At 42.5% G+C, this 19591-nt stretch overlaps 1 protein-coding gene across 1 annotated transcript; it reads right to left on the bottom strand.

The window, feature by feature from the left end:
* Window positions 1-959: 959 nt before the first annotated feature.
* On the bottom strand, window positions 960-18374 carry fam234b (family with sequence similarity 234 member B). The gene is made up of 13 exons (XM_079643881.1): window positions 18226-18374; window positions 15054-15617; window positions 12035-12148; window positions 10817-10984; window positions 9476-9591; window positions 9238-9388; window positions 8202-8343; window positions 7630-7854; window positions 7246-7324; window positions 6925-7092; window positions 6199-6319; window positions 5581-5807; window positions 960-1624 (listed from the first exon to the last, which is right to left on the bottom strand). The coding sequence occupies exons 1-13, from the start codon at window positions 18365-18367 to the stop codon at window positions 1622-1624; spliced, it is 2220 nt and encodes a 739-aa protein (XP_079500007.1). The 5' UTR covers window positions 18368-18374; the 3' UTR covers window positions 960-1621.
* Window positions 18375-19591: the final 1217 nt, after the last annotated feature.

Raw genomic sequence — 19591 nt, 5'->3', positions numbered from 1 at the left:
AATAGGAAACAAATATTATATCCATGTCACGTCTTGAGATGGTTATTTGTGTAATAGCTACGTTTTGCCCGGTGGACCAACGTAGCTATTGCACGTTTTATTTTGAGGGTTGTGTTTAATTTGTGATCAAGCACCACTAACTTGCAGTTAAGTCCACTGAACATGTGCTGCTGTTTACATTCCTTATTCTCTTAATGAAGACAGTAGAGTAGTGAATGTTAATACAGTAGGATACGCTCAGGGGTCAAAAACAAAAGCAGAAATTCAGCACAGATGGATGCAACTTTTAAATTGTAGTAGAAGGAAGTTCTGAAGAGCAAGTTTCTGCTCATAGACCCGTCCGAGTGTTAGTGGAAACACATTACCTGAAGACAAATGAAAACGTTTCTTTGAACCTAGAAATTGTACTAATATGGCGTGGTACTATGCACCGCAGTTTTACGAAGAAAGGTCATCTCTTAACCAAGAACTCTGTAGTTAAAGGTGGGGTAGGTAAGTTTGAGAAACCGGCTCGAGATACACTTTTTGTTATATTCCATGGAATGCTCTGAACATCCCGATAGCAATGAATATCTGAAGTGCTTTGACAAAAAATACATAAAAAATGTCATCTGTGGAAGCCGTAGCGCTGTAAAAAGCACGACCAATCATCTGAGCCGCCCCGGCCAAAGTAACTGGATGGCCTACCTGCCTGTCAGCCTTCCATCTGTGCACAAACTTATCTCGTGCCCTCATTGGTCATGTGCGCGTTCGTGTGTGTTGGAGGAGGGGCTCTGTAAGGAAGTGGCAGATTTCTTCCGGCTGTGTATTTTCAAATTCTAGCGCACTCGAGCTGGTTTTTCCAAAAATACCTACCCCACCTTTTAAGAGCTTTCATACAGTGTGGGGAATAGACAATCAATCACAACAGCCCGATTCAAACACAACAACATTGAGACGGTGAAAGAAAGGACACACGATGCAGTCGGAACTGATTTTCATTCTTTCTCTTGCGATATGTGAAGTTGCAGATTACATTGAAATGCCATAACCTTTAGCAGCCACATATTCAGAGAAATAAAAGAAATGGTTGATTATATAACCATATAAAATCTCACAACAGAGCATCAAATAAAACAATACACATGTTAAAGCAATGCAATAAATACTGTACAGCATTCAATATTTACAGTCACCCTATAATGCTAACGTGATGAGCAGTTAGAAGAATATTAGTGGCTTTGATATGACACAACGCATGACCTACTAAATGAGAAAAGGGCCTTGGGTGAAGCATAGGAGAGCTGAAAACTGTAAACACATGGACACGTTCTTCCATCAGGATTATTGAGCTTCACCGTCACCATCAAAGCCAAACAACCGGAGAAACATTCAATGAAATATTATTACTCCCATAACTTAAATAAACATTTCATTGTACCAACATAATACAAACAATAGTACCAACACATTTTATACAGAAAGGAAATGTCAGGTACCGTAAAATAAATGTATACTTAGTGAACCAAACAGGATGTATGGACAGCTCCAGGTGGATCCTCAGTGTCTCTTTATTGCAGAACTCTCAACAAACGTTAGTCTCTTCCAGCCGTACGTGATTTCCTCAACAGGCAGCGCTTCATCACTAAAGCAACACACAAGAGAGACGTTTCATTGAGTCTAAGAGGTGCAGGGATGATGTCTTTCTTTAAAGGCCACCTATTATACAAAATCCACTTCTTCATGTCTCTTCTACATCAACATGTGTCCCCTCTTCTTCATGTCTCTTCTACATCAACATGTGTCCCCTCTTCTCCATGTCTCTTCTACATCAACATGTGTCCCCTCTTCTCCATGTCTCTTCTACATCAACATGTGTCCCCTCTTCTCCATGTCTCTTCTACATCAACATGTGTCCCCTCTTCTCCATGTCTCTTCTACATCAACATGTGTCCCCTCTTCTTCATGTCTCTTCTACATCAACATGTGTCCCCTCTTCTTCATGTCTCTTCTACATCAACATGTGTCCCCTCTTCCTCATGTCTCTTCTACATCAACATGTGTCCCCTCTTCTCCATGTCTCCTCTACATCAACATGTGTCCCCTCTTCTTCATGTCTCCTCTACATCAACATGTGTCCCCTCTTCTTCATGTCTCTTCTACATCAACATGTGTCCCCTCTTCTTCATGTCTCTTCTACATCAACATGTGTCCCCTCTTCTTCATGTCTCTTCTACATCAACATGTGTCCCCTCTTCCTCATGTCTCTTCTACATCAACATGTGTCCCCTCTTCCTCATGTCTCTTCTACATCAACATGTGTCCCCTCTTCTTCATGTCTCTTCTACATCAACGTGTGTCCCCTCTTCTTCATCAACATGTGTCCCTTCTTCTTCATGTCTCTTCTACATCAACATGTGTCCCCTCTTCTTCATCAACATGTGTCCCCTCTTCTTCATGTCTCTTCTACATCAACATGTGTCCCCTCTTCTTCATGTCTCTTCTACATCAACGTGTGTCCCCTCTTCTTCATCAACATGTGTCCCTTCTTCTTCATGTCTCTTCTACATCAACATGTGTCCCCTCTTCTTCATCAACATGTGTCCCTTCTTCTTCATGTCTCTTCTACAGCAACATGTGTCCCCTCTTCTTCATCAACATGTGTCCCCTCTTCTTCATGTCTCTTCTACATCAACATGTGTCCCCTCTTCTCCATGTCTCCTCTACATCAACATGTGTCCCCTCTTCTTCATGTCTCCTCTACATCAACATGTGTCCCCTCTTCTTCATGTCTCTTCTACATCAACATGTGTCCCCTCTTCTTCATGTCTCTTCTACATCAACATGTGTCCCCTCTTCTTCATGTCTCTTCTACATCAACATGTGTCCTCTTCTTCATGTCTCTTCTACATCAACATGTGTCCCCTCTTCTTCATGTCTCTTCTACATCAACATGTGTCCCCTCTTCTACATCAACATGTGTCCCCTCTTCCTCATGTCTCTTCTACATCAACATGTGTCCCCTCTTCTTCATGTCTCTTCTACATCAACATGTGTCCCCTCTTCTTCATGTCTCTTCTACATCAACATGTGTCCCCTCTTCTTCATGTCTCTTCTACATCAACATGTGTCCCCTCTTCTTCATGTCTCTTCTACATCAACATGTGTCCCCTCTTCTTCATGTCTCTTCTACATCAACATGTGTCCCCTCTTTTTCATGTCTCTTCTACATCAACATGTGTCCCCTCTTCTTCATCAACATGTGTCCCTTCTTCTTCATGTCTCTTCTACATCAACATGTGTCCCCTCTTCTTCATGTCTCTTCTACATCAACATGTGTCCCCTCTGTGGAAAGAGACTCTGAAAGTTTCAGGAACAAAGATTCTCTCTCTTTTTGATCCATTTCTCTAAAAACCTGTCTGAAAATGAGCTGATCAGATTTTGGCCACTTTATGATGTCATAACGATGTTTTGTCTAACAGGTGTGCGTCATATGCGAGGCCCCGCCTTAAATGGAGCGCGATTTCCGCCAAAGATTTAGAAATTGGTCCGTGCGCAAAGCATTGTGGGGATTTTAAGACCGCGGAGTCTACACATGTGCAGCCTCGAAATTTCTCGCTACGAAGTACGCCGGCCTCAGTAGTATGCTGGACATTGAAACAGTCATTCGGCGGGACTCGATGACGTAGCATGCTTGAAATAGTGGCTCTGGAGCATCCTTCCTCGACATTGAGAAACACCCAGAGAATCAGCACTTTGGAAACAGAGGGCATTATGGGATGCTGCAATGATCTGCTTGGTGTTTGGAGCCAAACACTTCAGAGACACGTTTTGTATCTGAGACCTATAATATATTGATGGAGAACAGTATGTAAGCATCTCAAGGGCTCTCTCGAAAAAAGACAATGGGATATTTCCATTATTTTAGCTCCAGGAGTAAAAAGCTAACGCTATAACTACATCCTGGTCACATGACTTCACGTCACCACCGCTAAACTAAAGGCGGTTAATGTTCGGCGTGATGATGTTTGGTCACACTTGGCAACTGCCGTTTTTAAGACATGTAAAAACTTTAGACATTCACCAGTGGGGTGTTTAATGAGGTATTTTATGTTGTAGAACAAAAGTTGAAAATGTTGTAAGCTCGGCTGGTGGAAAGTCTTGAAATGAACTCGTCACAGAGATGTCCTTCTGAGTCTGTAATCTTTTGCAAAAGAGGCAAACAACATGTAGAGCAATGTCTCCACAGCCGAGTGCAACTACTCGAACTGAAGAGAGAGCTTTTATACAGTTACAATGAACACACGCTTAGTCACGAGATAACTGACCCATGACCCTATCAATAGACCCATGATCAGGTCACATGGCACCTTGTGACTGATTATGAGTGCTGAGATCTACTGTCTCTTGACACGTAAGGCTTACAGAATATTATTATTTATATTTAAGCAATAGCTCACGACAGGTCATCAGATATGGTCATCATATCACGGTTAAGGGGCGTGGTTCGGCCCGACAGGCAGATCAAAAATAGTCCGTTGTTACTGTTTGAACTAACGTAGCAACGACAGGAACTGCTTCGATAGTGTTTTTGAGGAGCTTTTTGATTACAGATTTGAAAACATCGTTGCTTGCTTTAAAAGTAGAACAATTCATTATGTCAAACCTTGGAGAGTATCTAGATATCCCTGCCCTAATGCCAAAGTAACTGCACACTGAATATGTGTCGCCGTTTGATGTCTATGTCTGGACCGCTGCGTAAAAAGGAGGGTTTCTGCCCCGTTACTTCTCCGCTGTTTTGCTATTCAGTTAAATCGACCGGACTTTTTTCTGCAGATGTGAGCGTCCTTAACAACGGTCATTAAGTCCTTGCTGCACATTACCCCTTACATGTTTCCATCTTAAGCTTTGTTAGTTAGTTAGTTTCGTAACGGACGTAATGTAACAGTTGTAGCTTTTCTCAGACGCGGAGGGACTTGTGAAAAGTAACTACAATTCTAACCGTGGTATACGCTCATTATATCACGGGTAAGAACCAATCAGATTGCTGGATTGACTTGTCCGTTTGATAATTATTTATATATATAGAGGATGAAAAATGAAACTGTCTTGTTATCTGAACATGGACTATTATTTGACTTTATCATTGTATTTTCAGCCTGGAAATGGGTATATGTATGTATAAATGTACATATCTATGTAACTATGTAGAATTTTGTTTATTTGTGTGGGTATTTAATTACGGAATTATCTTTTTTTTGTCTTTATCCTGCAACTTGATGACTAACGGGAGAGCTACCTCTGTATAAACTGCTTTCTGCCCTCCTGCTTCTACCCATTGTGTTTGTTTCTCGGATGTATAAACTGTCTAATTATTGAAATAGTAGAATAAATAAAAATAAAGATATACTCTAAATAACATCATAAGATTACATTCTCTGATAATCATAATTTCCATGACCTTTGTTTTAACCACAGACCGTATTTAACAAGCTCAAAGGGTTTAATGCTCACTCATGTCCGACTTTCAGACTCATTCCTGCACCTCTATTCCACATTACTCAAACTATCTGTGGTCTCTCACACGTGTGTCTTCCTCACCTGGCGTTTGAAGGTCAACCCCCTGAAGAACTTGTTGATCTCGAAGGCGCTGGGTTTCACGGGCTGCGCGGGCTTGCTGCTCTCCTCCAGTCTGATCGTTTGTCCTGTAGTGATGGCCGCTCGGAGGCTCATGCTCTTCACTATCCGGGCGCCGGGCTCCGAGTCGGACGTGGGTCGGGAGGAGACGGTGATGTAGGAGGCGTCCTTCTGCTGCTCCTGGTAACTCACTGCAGGAGGACATAAGATGTGTTTAACTTCAACACGTGTCTGACTGAGTCATCTTACGTTGGCATCGTTTTCAGCTGCTTGGTCATTTGAGTTTTTGAGTTATTGATGACGATTATGATAAAGAAAGCTATGCATTAAAGGGACAGTTCACGCCAAAATCAAAAAATAACAACCTTTCCTATTAGCTGTCGTGGCATTTTATACATTTTCACTCCAATATAAAGTCACACTTGTCTTGTGGTGCTCAAAATATAAATGTACATTTGAAAAACTCAGCAGCAACGTCTCTTTCCACTCTTTCATCACTCGACAACTCACACCAAAATGTAACATTGATAAATAGCACTACGTTTTGGGACGAACTGTCCCTTTAAAGACTTTAACTCTCACCTGCGGAGGTGACCGCGGTGTCCGTGGTGCTGGTGAGCTCCAGCAGGATGGTGGGATATGCAGGATGCAACAGGAAGAGTTTTCTGATGAGCGGCTCGGCTGTAGCTACACCTGGAGACACCTGCACGACCAGAGGGGACAGGTGAGTGTGGGGGAAACTTCTGAAGCAATAGGAGTCACGACTCAAAGAGACACGAGGAGAGCTGGAGCTTTGATGGCAAACACTGACGGTTTATTTGGAACTTCGGCCGGAGAATTCACAAGACATGTCACGGGCCACGAGTTGACCACACGGTTGAGATGCTACAATCAATTCTGAAGAGCCCTCCTGTAGCTCCAGGTTTGAACTAGTTCAGAGTGTAATAATCAACATTCTTCAATAGATAGACTAAACAGCTGAGGACACTGAATCACAGTTGTTGACGCTTATGGCTCGGGGTCATCTACCCCCCGAGAAGGATGTGTTCCAAGTGTCCCACAACAACAACTATCTCTGACCGACAGTTGCCCTGGTAACAACAACAATATGCTTGGGTAGCCACTCCTTAAGGGAGATAGCGGCTGCTCAAGGCTGGGCATCTGCGTCAGAGGGCCAAGGAGGACATGCAGGGCAAATGATTCCCTGACAGTGAGTGTTTCATTATTGGGTTGAACTAAATAAACAACATATGGTGCAGGAATGAGTCCTTAACCCAGAAATAAGTTAGCATTTTCTGGCAGACTCACGGTTGTCCTGGTCCCATTTTTCAGAGCTTTGATTGGATCGCTGGCCCAGAAGAGGAAAGCTGATTGGCCGGTTGAGGTGGAGATTGCAGAAGTTTCCAAAACTAGACGAGGACAGACGAACTCTGCCGACCAGAGGAGACGCCCGTTGGCCCCGTCAACAACCAGCGCCTAGTAACAACAACAAGAGACAACAAAGCGGTCAGTTAGAGATGTCTTAATGTTATTTTATTCTCTCAACTTCATATTTACTAACCCAAACAAGAGCAGTTTGACAGCAGCATGTCAGCCCTTCTTGGTGTATGAATGGTGTGTTTGTTTTACCGTCATGGTGCCATTTGTTGCATGCGTGATGAAAAGATCCAGGACTCCATCGCTGTTGAAGTATCCCGGGGCGGGTTGGCTGCGACAGGCGGAGAGATATATTTTAGGATCATTCCACAAAATAACGACACACAGTGGTTTCAGTGGTTCAAACATATGATAGATACATTTGTTTTACTTCGTTTTTATTCCAGTTGTTGCACCTTATACACTATTCACACCTTTTTACTACTTTTCCATTTTCCATATTCATTTTCCTTTTGGTATTCATGGATGTTGTTAAACACATTTAAACGTGGGTTGTCAATCTTTTCACCCCCCATAAATGAAGACAAATGTATCTCTGTATGCTCAGTAGTGGCATAGTGATTGTCGGGGCTTCACCTGTGAATGGGATCCGAGTTGAAGGTCCACTCTTTCTTGATGTCCTTCTGCCGGAGCACGGACAGTTTGCTGGACAGTTTGCCGGACAGTTTGCCGGACAGTTTGCCGGACACCAGCGCCCAGTCGCTCCGGCTGGAGTTCAGGTTGGACACCGGGTCCAGGCTGTTGTGGCTGTTTCCAAAACCGGCCACCAGAGGGAGCAAGAACTCCACCGGCTCAGATCCTCTGTGGAGAAAGACACAGAATATAGGGATTACTGTAATATCAGTTGTAAATTGTGTTGCATACTTATATATTTGTAATCGCTGCGTATGCAACCTAGGAAATTGTTCCATTGTCTTAAACCACAAAGCATTTTGTTATGTGAATATAATAAATATATTCAAATATCAATAAAAAACACATCCCAAATAATCACAAAATGAAGAAATTGAAAATAAAATCTATGTAAATAATACTCCTAGAAAATAGTTTGATAGATCAATATTTTGACCACAACTTAAAAAACTCTACCAATATATTTTTGATTCACGAAGTCCCAAAGTCTAAGTGACTAAGATCCATGTGCGTACCTGTAAATGTGTATGAAGGACGAGGAGTTGGTTTTCTTCAGAGCCTCCCACCCTGGATCCCTCCTGCTGAGAGCCTGAGTCAGAGGCCTCTTCCCAGTAGCTTTCAAATAGATATCACGCAGAGAGATGGCCTCCACATTACCTGAGGGAAAAAGACAAAAATCTTCAGTATTTAAAGGTGAGGTCGGTAAGAATGGAGAAACCAGCTCGAGTGGCTAGAATTTGAAAATACGCAGCCGAAAAAAGTCTGCCCCTTCCTTCAGACTTCCTTACAGAGCCCCTCCTCCAACACACACGAACGCGCACATGACCAATGAGGGCACGAGATAAGTTTGTGCACAGATGGAAGGCTGACAGGCAGGTAGGCCATCCAGTTACTTTAGCCGGGCCGGCTCATATGATTGGTCGTGCTTTTTACAGCTCCACGGCTTCCACAGATGATATTATTTAATGTATTTATTGTCAAATCATTTCAGATATTCATTGCTATCGGGATGTTCAGAGCATTCCATGGAATATAACAAAAAGTGTTTCTGAAGTGAATTACATACCCTACCTTTAATTTCTAATTACATAAATCAATTCCCTCATAATACCAACGACAGCCTGAACACACATTATTTATGTTATATACATGAAGAGTGGTGTAGGAATGAGTCCTTAACCCAGACATTAGGATTTGAATGTTCTTCTGGTTGGATGCCTGAAATAAGGTCTGTGGCTAACACAAGCTGAAGAAGGGTTCACGATTTGTTCTAAAATACGTCAGTAAATACCCCACTGATGAATTCAAAAACAGCGGTTGTTAACAAGTGTCTAAATGACACGACTAAACGCCATCACGCCCATCACTAACCGCCATTAGCTTAGCGTTGGTGATGTGAAGTCATGTGGATAACGTTAGCTTTTTACTGCTAGCCATTGCATTTACGCTTCAACTACAACGCTCCCATTGGCTTTTTGCGGAGGGAGCTCTTGAGATGCTAACCTCCAGGTCGGCCTAGAGAGATACTTCCTTCCTAGTGGATTCCTTTACCTAGTCCAAAGAGGATGTAGTAAGCCCCCTGTTGGGTCTCATGCAGCAGAGGACCAATCAGCTTCCCTTGTCCGGTGACGTTGAAAGGCACGGGATGTCCGAGCGTGGCCCCCGACAGCCCGGAGATCAGCGTCAGGGACAGGTCCAGAGCCTGGGAGTGAGAAGAGCAGAACAATGAAGGCTGAGGTGTGGAAACATGATCTGTGAAGCTCCTAATCACTCAGAGAGGGAGAGAAACCTCGTCTGCAGGCAGGGTGGCGATGAGCAGATCTGGGACGGAGTCGCCCTGCAGGTCTGGGAGTAAAACCGCCTGGGACTCAATGTTCTTCAGCAGGACGGACCACAGCTGATTCCCTGGGGGAGAGAAAGGAAATCAGACATGTTTTAAATACGTTGGATAACACCAAGTTTTTAAATACTTTATTTAGAATTGTTCTTTTAGTTACAATAAAGCAAAGACATACACCATATACAGTAGGTACACTGAACAAAAATATAAACGCAACACTTTTGTTTTTGCTCCCATTTTTCATGAGATGAACTCAAAGATCTAAAACATTTTCTACATACACAAAATAACCATTTCTCTCAAATATTGTTCACAAATCTGAAAAAATCTGTGATAGTGAGCACTTCTCCTTTGCCGAGATAATCCATCCCACCTCACAGGTGTGGCATATCAAGATGCTGATTAGACAGCATGGTTATTGCACAGGTGTGCCTTAGGCTGGCCACAATAAAAGGACACTCTGAAACGTGCAGTTTTGCTTTATTGGGGGGGTCTGGGGGGGTCCGAAAACCAGTCAGTATCTGGTGTGAGGGTTAGGGTTAGGGTTAGGGTTAGGGTAATGTTGTGAATCGAGTGGCCCATGGTGGTGGTGGGGTTATGGTATGGGCAGGCGTATGTTATGGACGACGAACACAGGCCACTCGATTCACAACATTACCCTAACCCTACCCCTCACACCAGATACTGACTGGTTTTCGGACCCCCCCCCCAGACCCCCCCAATAAATCAAAACTGCACGTTTCAGAGTGGCCTTTTATTGTGGCCAGCCTAAGGCACACCTGTGCAATAATCATGCTGTCTAATCAGCATCTTGATATGCCACACCTGTGAGGTGGGATGGATTATCTCGGCAAAGGAGAAGTGCTCACTATCACAGATTCTTTCAGATTTGTGAACAATATTTGAGAGAAATGGTTATTTTGTGAATATAAAAAATGTTTTAGATCTTTGAGTTCATCTCATGAAAAATGGGAGCAAAAACAAAAGTGTTATATATTTTTTCAGTGTAGGTACCCGAAACCTTTACATGGCGTACAAGAGGAAATGACATTGACAATTCCTGAGAATAGTCTGAAGCTGCCAGTCGACAGCATTGTAGACAAAAACAAAAAGGCCACACACTACCAACAAATAAAATAACAAAGACCTACCGAAAGGAGGAAAAGAGAAATCTAAAATGTTTTAGTAACTGGGGATGGATTGCAGTCAGACAGTCGCCTCTCTTAATGGAGTACTTCTTCCCCTCCTGTGATCTTGAACCAGACATTTTGTATCTTGCTGGTCTCTCACCTGTGGTGCCGTTGACGGCCATGACGATTGACTTCCCGATGAGCAGCACCACGGGGCCCGGCTGGCTGCTGTACTGCAGCCCACACTGGATGTACATCACACACTCACGCATCTCCTTCGTCCACAACGTCTGACCGGTGACCGCAGACAGGGCCACCGCACGGTAAACTGGACGGAAGAAGGAACATGATAAAAAGAATGTTTTTATCTAAACACAACTGGAAGATAGCGTCAAAAGGTCTCCCTCGACAAAAAGCTGGGTCTGTCGGAAACAACTGTATGAGACTCAGCAGGAACATCTCCACATATTAACACCGCTTCATGAGTTTCGAAGCGTGAATGCAATCGCCGGGATAAAAAGCCAACGTTAGGCTATAAAGGAACTACATCACGTCACCAACGCTAAGCTAAAGGCGGCTAATGTTGGGAGTGATGACGTTCGGGAGTCTCATCTAGCCACTTGCTAGCAACCGCTGGTTTTGTTAAAGGGGACCTATCATGCTATATTTGAATAATATAGTGTAGGACCATACCTATATAAGGCATATTTATACTTTTTATTTTTCAAAATACCAAACAGATCATGCATTTTTGGCCATTCCTCATTTCGCTCAATTTAACACTGTCTTTGCATCATGGGCTGATTCTGTGAGAACAGCACCATCTACAGGCCTGGCATATGTACTACAGCGTCTCCAGCGCTTTCCAACAGCAATGTCCGTGGCTGTCTCCTCCTGATTGGTGGAGTAGGCCCAATAGCCGTAACGCCACTTCTGTGACGTCACAGAAGTGTTCAAATCTGGATCAGTCTGTATCAGATCCGTTGCAGCCCCTTTTTAAGAGATTTGGGTATGGAGGAAAATAGAGAGGGTTGTGTTTTATGACACTCGGTGAGTTCCCTGGAACACCGGGGACACATATTCATTTATAGAAGAAGTACAAAAGTGCATTTTGCATGATAGGTCACCTTTAAACAAAGAAGTTAAGAAATATTCACCGGTTGGGTATTTACGGAAATATTTTATGTTGTAGAACAAAACCAGAAAATATATTAAGCTTGTTTAAACCATAGACCTTATTCAGGCCTCTTTCCAAAGACTCGTTAAAAAACTGTTGGATAAGGGACCAGGACGTGCTAAAAGGACTCATTCCTACACCACTCTTAGGAACATTCTGAAACATAAGGACAAAGAAGGGGAAAGAAGATAGGTGACATACTTTTGTTTCCTTGCATTGGATGCATATCATTGGTCCATTCAGTAACTCCCAGAAACACGTCCGCCACTGAATCCCCGTCAACATCCCATAACGCCAGCGCCGGCGGAGTTACACCTAAAGAGAAACACAACAAAGTGAACACCACCTGCAGCCAGTCCTTCTCACTGTTTGACTGAAGCTTAAACGACTAATAATAGGAACAAATATGTGAATCATAAGAGTCACAAACACTGATGTGGTCATTAAAAGACACAGTCCTGTCTAGTTTGTGTTTATTTTTACTCCACAATGCTCTTATTGTGCATGCTGAAACAGAACATGTGGTGGGTAGACTGATGTAATTACAGTTTACAAATGAATGGGTGAGTCCGCGGTGTCTAGCCACAGAGACTCCCAAGTAAGTCTTTATAAAGTGAGCGTTATGAGCATGGCTGGATTTTGAGACAATGGGGTTCTGGACACAGATATGAGAAAGGCCCCTCCACCTTTCCTTCATTTGAGCAAGAACCACAGATTGTATAGTTGTTAAGCATCTTTGTCTCTTGGTAACAACCTGGTGTCTCTTTGCACGGTTAACCCTTACAATTCAAGAGGTTTGGAAGGACTTTCCAGGCCCATCTCCCACCATTTCAAGGACTCACATTACTTGACAGACAGGAACAGGATTCACTGAGTGTGTGCAATGAGAACCAGCCAGATTAACAGAATGTCCCAGACAGAGAAGCTCGAGCACTTACAATGACCCGATCTATTTGTCTATCTCTTTTTACTTTCTAAGCTTTGATTTGTTTACCCTAAGTTTTTAAGAACCACTGAGGAACAAATAGTTGTTTTTGGTCACTCCATGGTGGTTTTGCCCCAGTGACCCCGCCATGATTAGAACTGGTGTAAGGCCAGTATGTGTAGCCTCAACAAATATTACAGAGAAAAGCATTTAGATCAGGGGTGTCCAAACTTTTTTCATCGAGGGCCACATACAGACAAATATATGAAGGGCTGGGCCACTCACTAGAGGTTTATCGCCTCATAAGTTCATTTATAAGTAGGGATGCTCCGATATCGATCGGCCGCCGAACAAGCTCATCAAAATGGCTTCACCGGTCTGGCAGTATTTTAAGGTGTCTGTAAAATAGCGGTATGCAACGCGTGTGAAGCAGAAATCCTGCAGCTCCACCCGCTGTGACGGACCGGTGAGCGAAACACACACTAACGGTACGTCCACACAGCAGCTTTAAAAAAAGCTTCCAACGCTTCTCTGCCCATTGACTTTGAGTGGGGTGACGTCACTTTGCCTCGCTTTTCGCCGAACTGCATTGTGGGCAAGCAAAGCGAAGATTTCCAGGCTGGAAGCGTCAGCCAATCAAATCCCGTTTATGCAAATCTGACAGTACACGCGCTAGCCAATCAAACCGCGTGCAAGCTGGGAGAGCTTTCCTCATATTCCAAACGAGAAATTACGGTAGCAAATCACCCGGTTCTTTACGAGCAGAACTATTTACCGGGATACAAACCGGAGGAACCAGGCATGGAGGGAGGTGGCAGAGACAGTGGGTGAAACTGGTAGGTTTTCGCCTGCTTGGAGAGTTTATATCCAGTTTACTTCGTTTTAACATTGCTATTGCTTTGTATGTCGGGGGAGGGAGATTCATGTGATTGGTTGTTGGTCGCGTTGCTCGCAAAAAATCCCCAAGCTTTCAGACACACCCAGCTTCAAGATTTGTTCAAAGCTGCTGTGTGGACGGGCGTAAGAGTTAGACCTAACACACTATTTTATCTACCTCTGGAACAAGCTAAACCAGTTATACATACATGTATATCAGGGTTCATACACTTTTTTACAAATGATTTTCCATGACTTATCCATGACCTTTACCTAATTTTCCATGACCAAAAAATTACTCTCTCATCGGTGCCTATCTAAAACAAATCAAATCGTAGGCTTACTAGCTTCTGCAGGCTAAAGCAACTCAAATCTCTCACCAGCAAAATACGTCTACAGTTAAATGTCATTTTACGTTTCATTACTATACGATACAGTATTTATTATCATTATAGTATTACTATTTCGGCGATTAGATAAAATATAAATTATATTTGATGCAACTTTAGTTACATTTCCATGACTTTTCCAAAACTTTGGGAAAAATATTGTTTTCCAGAACTTTCCCAGGGCCTGGAATTAGCTTTTTGAATTTCCATGACTTTTCCAGGTTTTTAATGACCGTAAGAACCCTGATATATGTATTCTTCACTGTCGGGTCACTCATTACTGGATCAGTGAGCTGCATGAGATACTGACAGGCTGTCGGAGAGAGAGAGAGAGAGAGAGAGAGAGAGAGAGAGAGAGAGAGAGAGAGAGAGAGAGAGAGAGAGATGAAAAGAGAAAGGCTCCCGTGTTATTCTCCAAAGTTATGTAAACTGGAATAATGTACTTCATTTGAATGTAATAATTATGTTGGTTGTTGTTTGTGGAAGCGCCAGTGAATGAGCCCCCTTAACTGAGTTTTAAACATCACTTTAAATGGAAGATCCCCATAGGCCCCGCCCACTCGATCAGATCGGTGATCGGTATCGGCCGATACTGATTCCGGCGATCGGCCCCAAAATTGGCGATTGGAGCATCCTTAGTTATAAGTTAGCAAAATCAATCAAACGTAGGTAATGATGCTTAATCAGCCTAAATCACAGCTCTCCAGAGGGTTTACATTATTTTGTGAGCAGCTCATTCCTTAAAACAGAAGCAGCAGATTGGATAACAAAGAGGAAATAGGAAGGGTTTATTTCAAGCTTGTTATGAAAATAAGTTATGGGCTTTTTTCTTACCAACTTAGATTTGTTAAAAAACTTTTTCAACTTGAATTGACTGAATTTGAAAAGTGGGCTTATTAGCACAGGATTACTACTGAGTGATATCTGTTCTCATCTATATGTAAGAGACAAGACCAGAGGGCCACACTCCATTATACTTTTTGAATTTGCTGAGGGCCGTAGTTTGGACACCCCTGATTATCATCCTTACCTCCGGCGTCTCCCAGCGCTCTCTCCCACGTCGGCCTCTTCCCCAGATCTCCCTTCCTACAGGGGATCAGGAACGCACAGAGCAGCACGAGCAGCGCCGCGCAGACCAAGGGCACCAGGAAGAACGCACTTCGGATAGCAGTCTTCATCCTCATCCTTTTCTCCTCCGCCTCAGCACTATGAACCCCGGTCCCAGCCCCCCCTAACGTCCCGGGCCCCCCTCTCTCCTCCCCCGATCTGTCCCTCCCCGGGTCTCTGTGGCTCCAGTACTGCATGCCTTTCATTTCCTCTCTGTCCGGCATGGATTTGCTGGGCAGTCGTTCTCTCCACTCGTCGTCGTCGTACTCCTCTTCCTCCTCCTCTTCGTCCTCTTGAGCCTCATCTTCGGTCCCCACCAGTCTTCCCGATCGGCCCCCCCGCAGCTTGGAGGGTCCCGAGCCGAGGCAGCCGTCTCTGCCCAGCCCGTTTCGGGGGTAGTTGAGGACGAGGTCATCCTCCTCGCTCTCGTCCTCGCTGTCGGCCTGGGTCAGAGGGTCGTACTCCCCCAGCTCCGAGCCCTTCTTCCCTGCAGACACGTCACAGTCAACGTCAACTTTATTTTCAGTCTTTCAGTTTGTGTGCACAGACAGAGAGATCGAAATACCGTTTCCCACAATCCCGAATACAAATATGTATATCATAGAAAACAGAAACATTTATACATATGCACAAATGAAAGGTGGGGTAGGTCATTTTGGAGAAACCAGCTCGAGTGCGCTAGAATTTGAAAATACACAGCCGGAAAAAATCAGCCACTTCCTTACAGAGCCCCTCCTCCAACACACACGAACGCGCACATGACCAATCAGGGCACGAGATAAGTTTGTCCACAGATGGAAGGCTGACAGGCAGGTAGGCCATCCAGTTATTTTAGCCGGGCCGGCTCAGATGATTGGTCGTGCTTTTTACAGAACCACGGCTTCCACAGATGACATTTTTTTATGGATTTTTTGTCAAAGCACTTCAGATATTCATTGCTATCGGGATGTTAAGAGCATTCCATGGAATATAAAAAAAAATGTATCTCGAGCCGGTTTCTCAAACTTACCTACCCCACCTTTAAGATAAAAACACAACAATCAAAAATAACAGTCACTTCAATATCTTTGGGAATGTACATTAGTGCAAGACTGTCCATAGCAGCATAAAAAATAATAAAAAATAATGTTGATACACAAATACTCATATGATCTCAATAATAGATCCCATTAATCCATATACTGATGCATTAGAGATGAGTCCTCTTACCGAGGATGCTGAGGGCGATCTTAAAAACACTTAAAATAGTCTTCCTCCTCTGTAGGTAACGTCTTAGTGTCCAATTCCGAATTTTTCCAAAATACTTCCCCTTGGTACTCAAACATTTACACTCGGAATACCATTTTACTTTCTTTGAAATTAAAATTGTTCGATTTGTTCATATTTTAGGGATCGGGGAAGGTCCTACTCTCACAAAGTAGGTGAGTCAAAAAAATAAGTTGTGAAGGCTACCCTGCATCGTGGTGCTGTTATCATGGATCAACTAGGTGGTACTTTATGTTGGTGTTGTTTCCCATTGGTGTATTACAGGCTACTTCCATACATACTGTTACCTGTATCCATGTTATAATCATATATGTCACATTTAGGTAAGTTAGTGTGAAAAACAAATCTGGCACACAGTTTTCTGCCATATAAACTATTCAACAGGGGTCTCAAGTTTCATGTAGATTGTTGTTGTTTACTTTTTACAGTTTAGGAGACGGGGAAGGTCCTAGACCTACGAGGCATCTCACAAAGTAGGCGAGTCACCTCAGTAAGCAGACCTTTTCCCCTTCAAAAATACTTCTCGTTATGTTTACGAGGACACGGGCGTCACCCCGCGTCGTTATTTTCCTTACTCATCAGTTTAAGGCATAAGTAGTACCTGGTCAGAGACAGGACTACAGACAAGGCCCGGGTCTTCTGGGTCACGGTGTCAACCTGATGTTTATAGGATTCTTAGTTTTTTAATGTTCGTTTTACTCAAACACATACCTATAAAAAGTAAAACCAGAGAAACTAATCATGCTGCAGTGGTCTCTTAAAATACCACTATGAAAACCCTAGAGCTAATTCACATCACTAGTTCCAATATATACACTTAATGTTTTTCATATCACATGTCATGTTTGTCTCATTTGTCCTACAGTGGGGACATGTATAGCAAAAGGGACAGTGCAGCTAAAAGATTAAAATAAGATGAGTGGAGGAATTCTATTCAATATTGAACAGAATTAAAAAGAGTATTTTATTTATATCTTAATATGTTTTGGCTTATCAGAATTACAATCCGAATACTTTACTTATCGAGCGGGGATATTGTGATTTGTGACAGATTCTACCTTTTAGAATACAATTAAATATCTATATAAACACATAGGAACTTAAACTAGAAATGTGTAATTTGGACGTTATATAGGACACTAAAAACAATTCACTACAACTAGGCTTCTTATAAATCTTAGAATGTTGACCTTATTTTGGAGTAAATAACATTGAAATAACAAAGTATTACACAACAATTAAATAAGTACACTCCCATGTTTAAAATAAAATGCAGCACCATAATAAAAGTAGTGAAAAAGTAGCCAGTACCACTAATAATTCGGAAAAATACTACAAAAGATACCACTACAAAAACACTAGTACTAATTCACATCACTACTTGTGACGTCATGTTAGTATATATACAATAACATGTTTTTTCATGACGTCACGTGTAGTTTTTGTTAGCATTCATTGCTTGTTTAGCCCATGGATGGTTTAGCCTTCCAGCAGAAGCTCGGTGTGTTTGGGTCAACATCAGCTAGCAGCTAGGCTAAGAGTCAGAACCCAGCAGTGACGGTTTGAATGAAAGATGTCAACACACTGATGTACTAACACACACATCATGTGCGAAAACATGTGCATTAATCTGGGTTTATTTGGAGGTCATTAAAAATGCGTGCAGTGCAGACAAATCGGTTCTTTAAATGAATCAATTTTTTTTTTAGCAGAGTAGCAAGACATAAACACCCAGTCCTCCTGACTGAGACATGTTTCAGCAAATGTTTCGCTAATGTCTGTTTTTAAATGTTTTTCTGGTCATTTAGAATACACACAGAGCATCTTACCGGGTAATTTGAGCGCACGGGACAGTGCTGCAGCCATTTCTCCTCTAACGGATCCGAGAGGCAGCGACGAGGGGCAGCGGTCGGTGATAATCAACTGAAGAGAAACACCGCGCAGCAGGTTAGAGCTGCCCCGCTGCATCATGGGACATGGAGTTTTTAGTTTTTGTTTCTTTTGCCATGCTTTCTTTTCAAATATGTTTTTTGTTTGTTGTTTACAATACAGCAAATGTGATATGAAAAACGAAGCAATATGCAGATGTAATTCCAGGAGATGATATTGAGGAAAATCTGTATCTAAACTACACATATAACTTATAAAAGTATTTTTAGTTTTCCATATTTTGCAGTCCTGACACTCACTATTACACAACATGATTTAATGGTAGTTTACCTTATGAAAGAGGGCAGTACTAAGAATAAATGGACTGTTTATTTGTTTGTACCATCTTTTTTCTTACTTACTTAAAATACATAGACATAGAATCGGAGGAATGAAACAGTGAAATGTGTTTAACTGCATTTAACCCCATCGTACTAGGAGGAGCAGTAGGCTACAATCACTTATGAGGTATCACTTATAAGTGATTGTATTATCTGATAAAACAAAACAAACTAAACTATTACAACGAAATTAGCCTATTTTAGGGCTATTTCTGTGAAACCTAGTAGAACATATTCAGGTATCATTATAAAAGCATATGGCAAAAGCAATGCCTCTGCTCTATGATGTGATTTCAAGTATACAACACTTTGTTTCTTTAAAAAAAAGAAAAGTTGCGAAGGCTACCCTGCATCATGGTGCTGTTATCGTGGATCAACTAAGTGGTATTTTATGTTGTTTTCCCATTGGTGTATTACAGGGGCTACTCCCATACATACTGTTACCTGTTTCTAGTATGTAATAATCTTGTATGTCACATTTAGGTAAGTTAGTGTGAAAAACATCTTGCATACACATTTTCTGCCAAATGAACTATCCCAACATAAGGTCTCAAATTTCCTGTACATTACATGTTACTTGTTAGACGCTTTTATCCAGAGCGACTTACATACTCAATACTGTGGACAATCCCCACAGGAGCAATTTGGGGTGAAGTGTCCCCAGGGACACAACGACATGCTGACTGCAGTGGTGTTTCAAATCTGTCCCCCTGATCCGCCCACTGCGCCACATGGCTCCTGTCGATTGTTGTTATTTTTTTTTACAGTTTAGGAGACGGGGAAGGTCCTAGACCTACGAGGCATCTCACAAAGTAGGTGAGTCACCTCAGTAAGCAGACCTTTACCCCTTCAAAAATTCTTCTCGTTATGTTTACGAGGACACGGGCGTCACCCCGCGTCGTTATTTTCCTTACTCATCAGTTTA

The sequence above is a fragment of the Notothenia rossii genome, assembly GCF_949606895.1.
Source record: "Notothenia rossii genome assembly, chromosome: 8".
In the NCBI taxonomy this organism is placed as follows: Eukaryota; Metazoa; Chordata; class Actinopteri; order Perciformes; family Nototheniidae; genus Notothenia; species Notothenia rossii.
The sequence above is the reverse complement of the archived record's forward strand: the minus strand, read 5'-3'. Positions and strand labels throughout refer to the sequence as shown.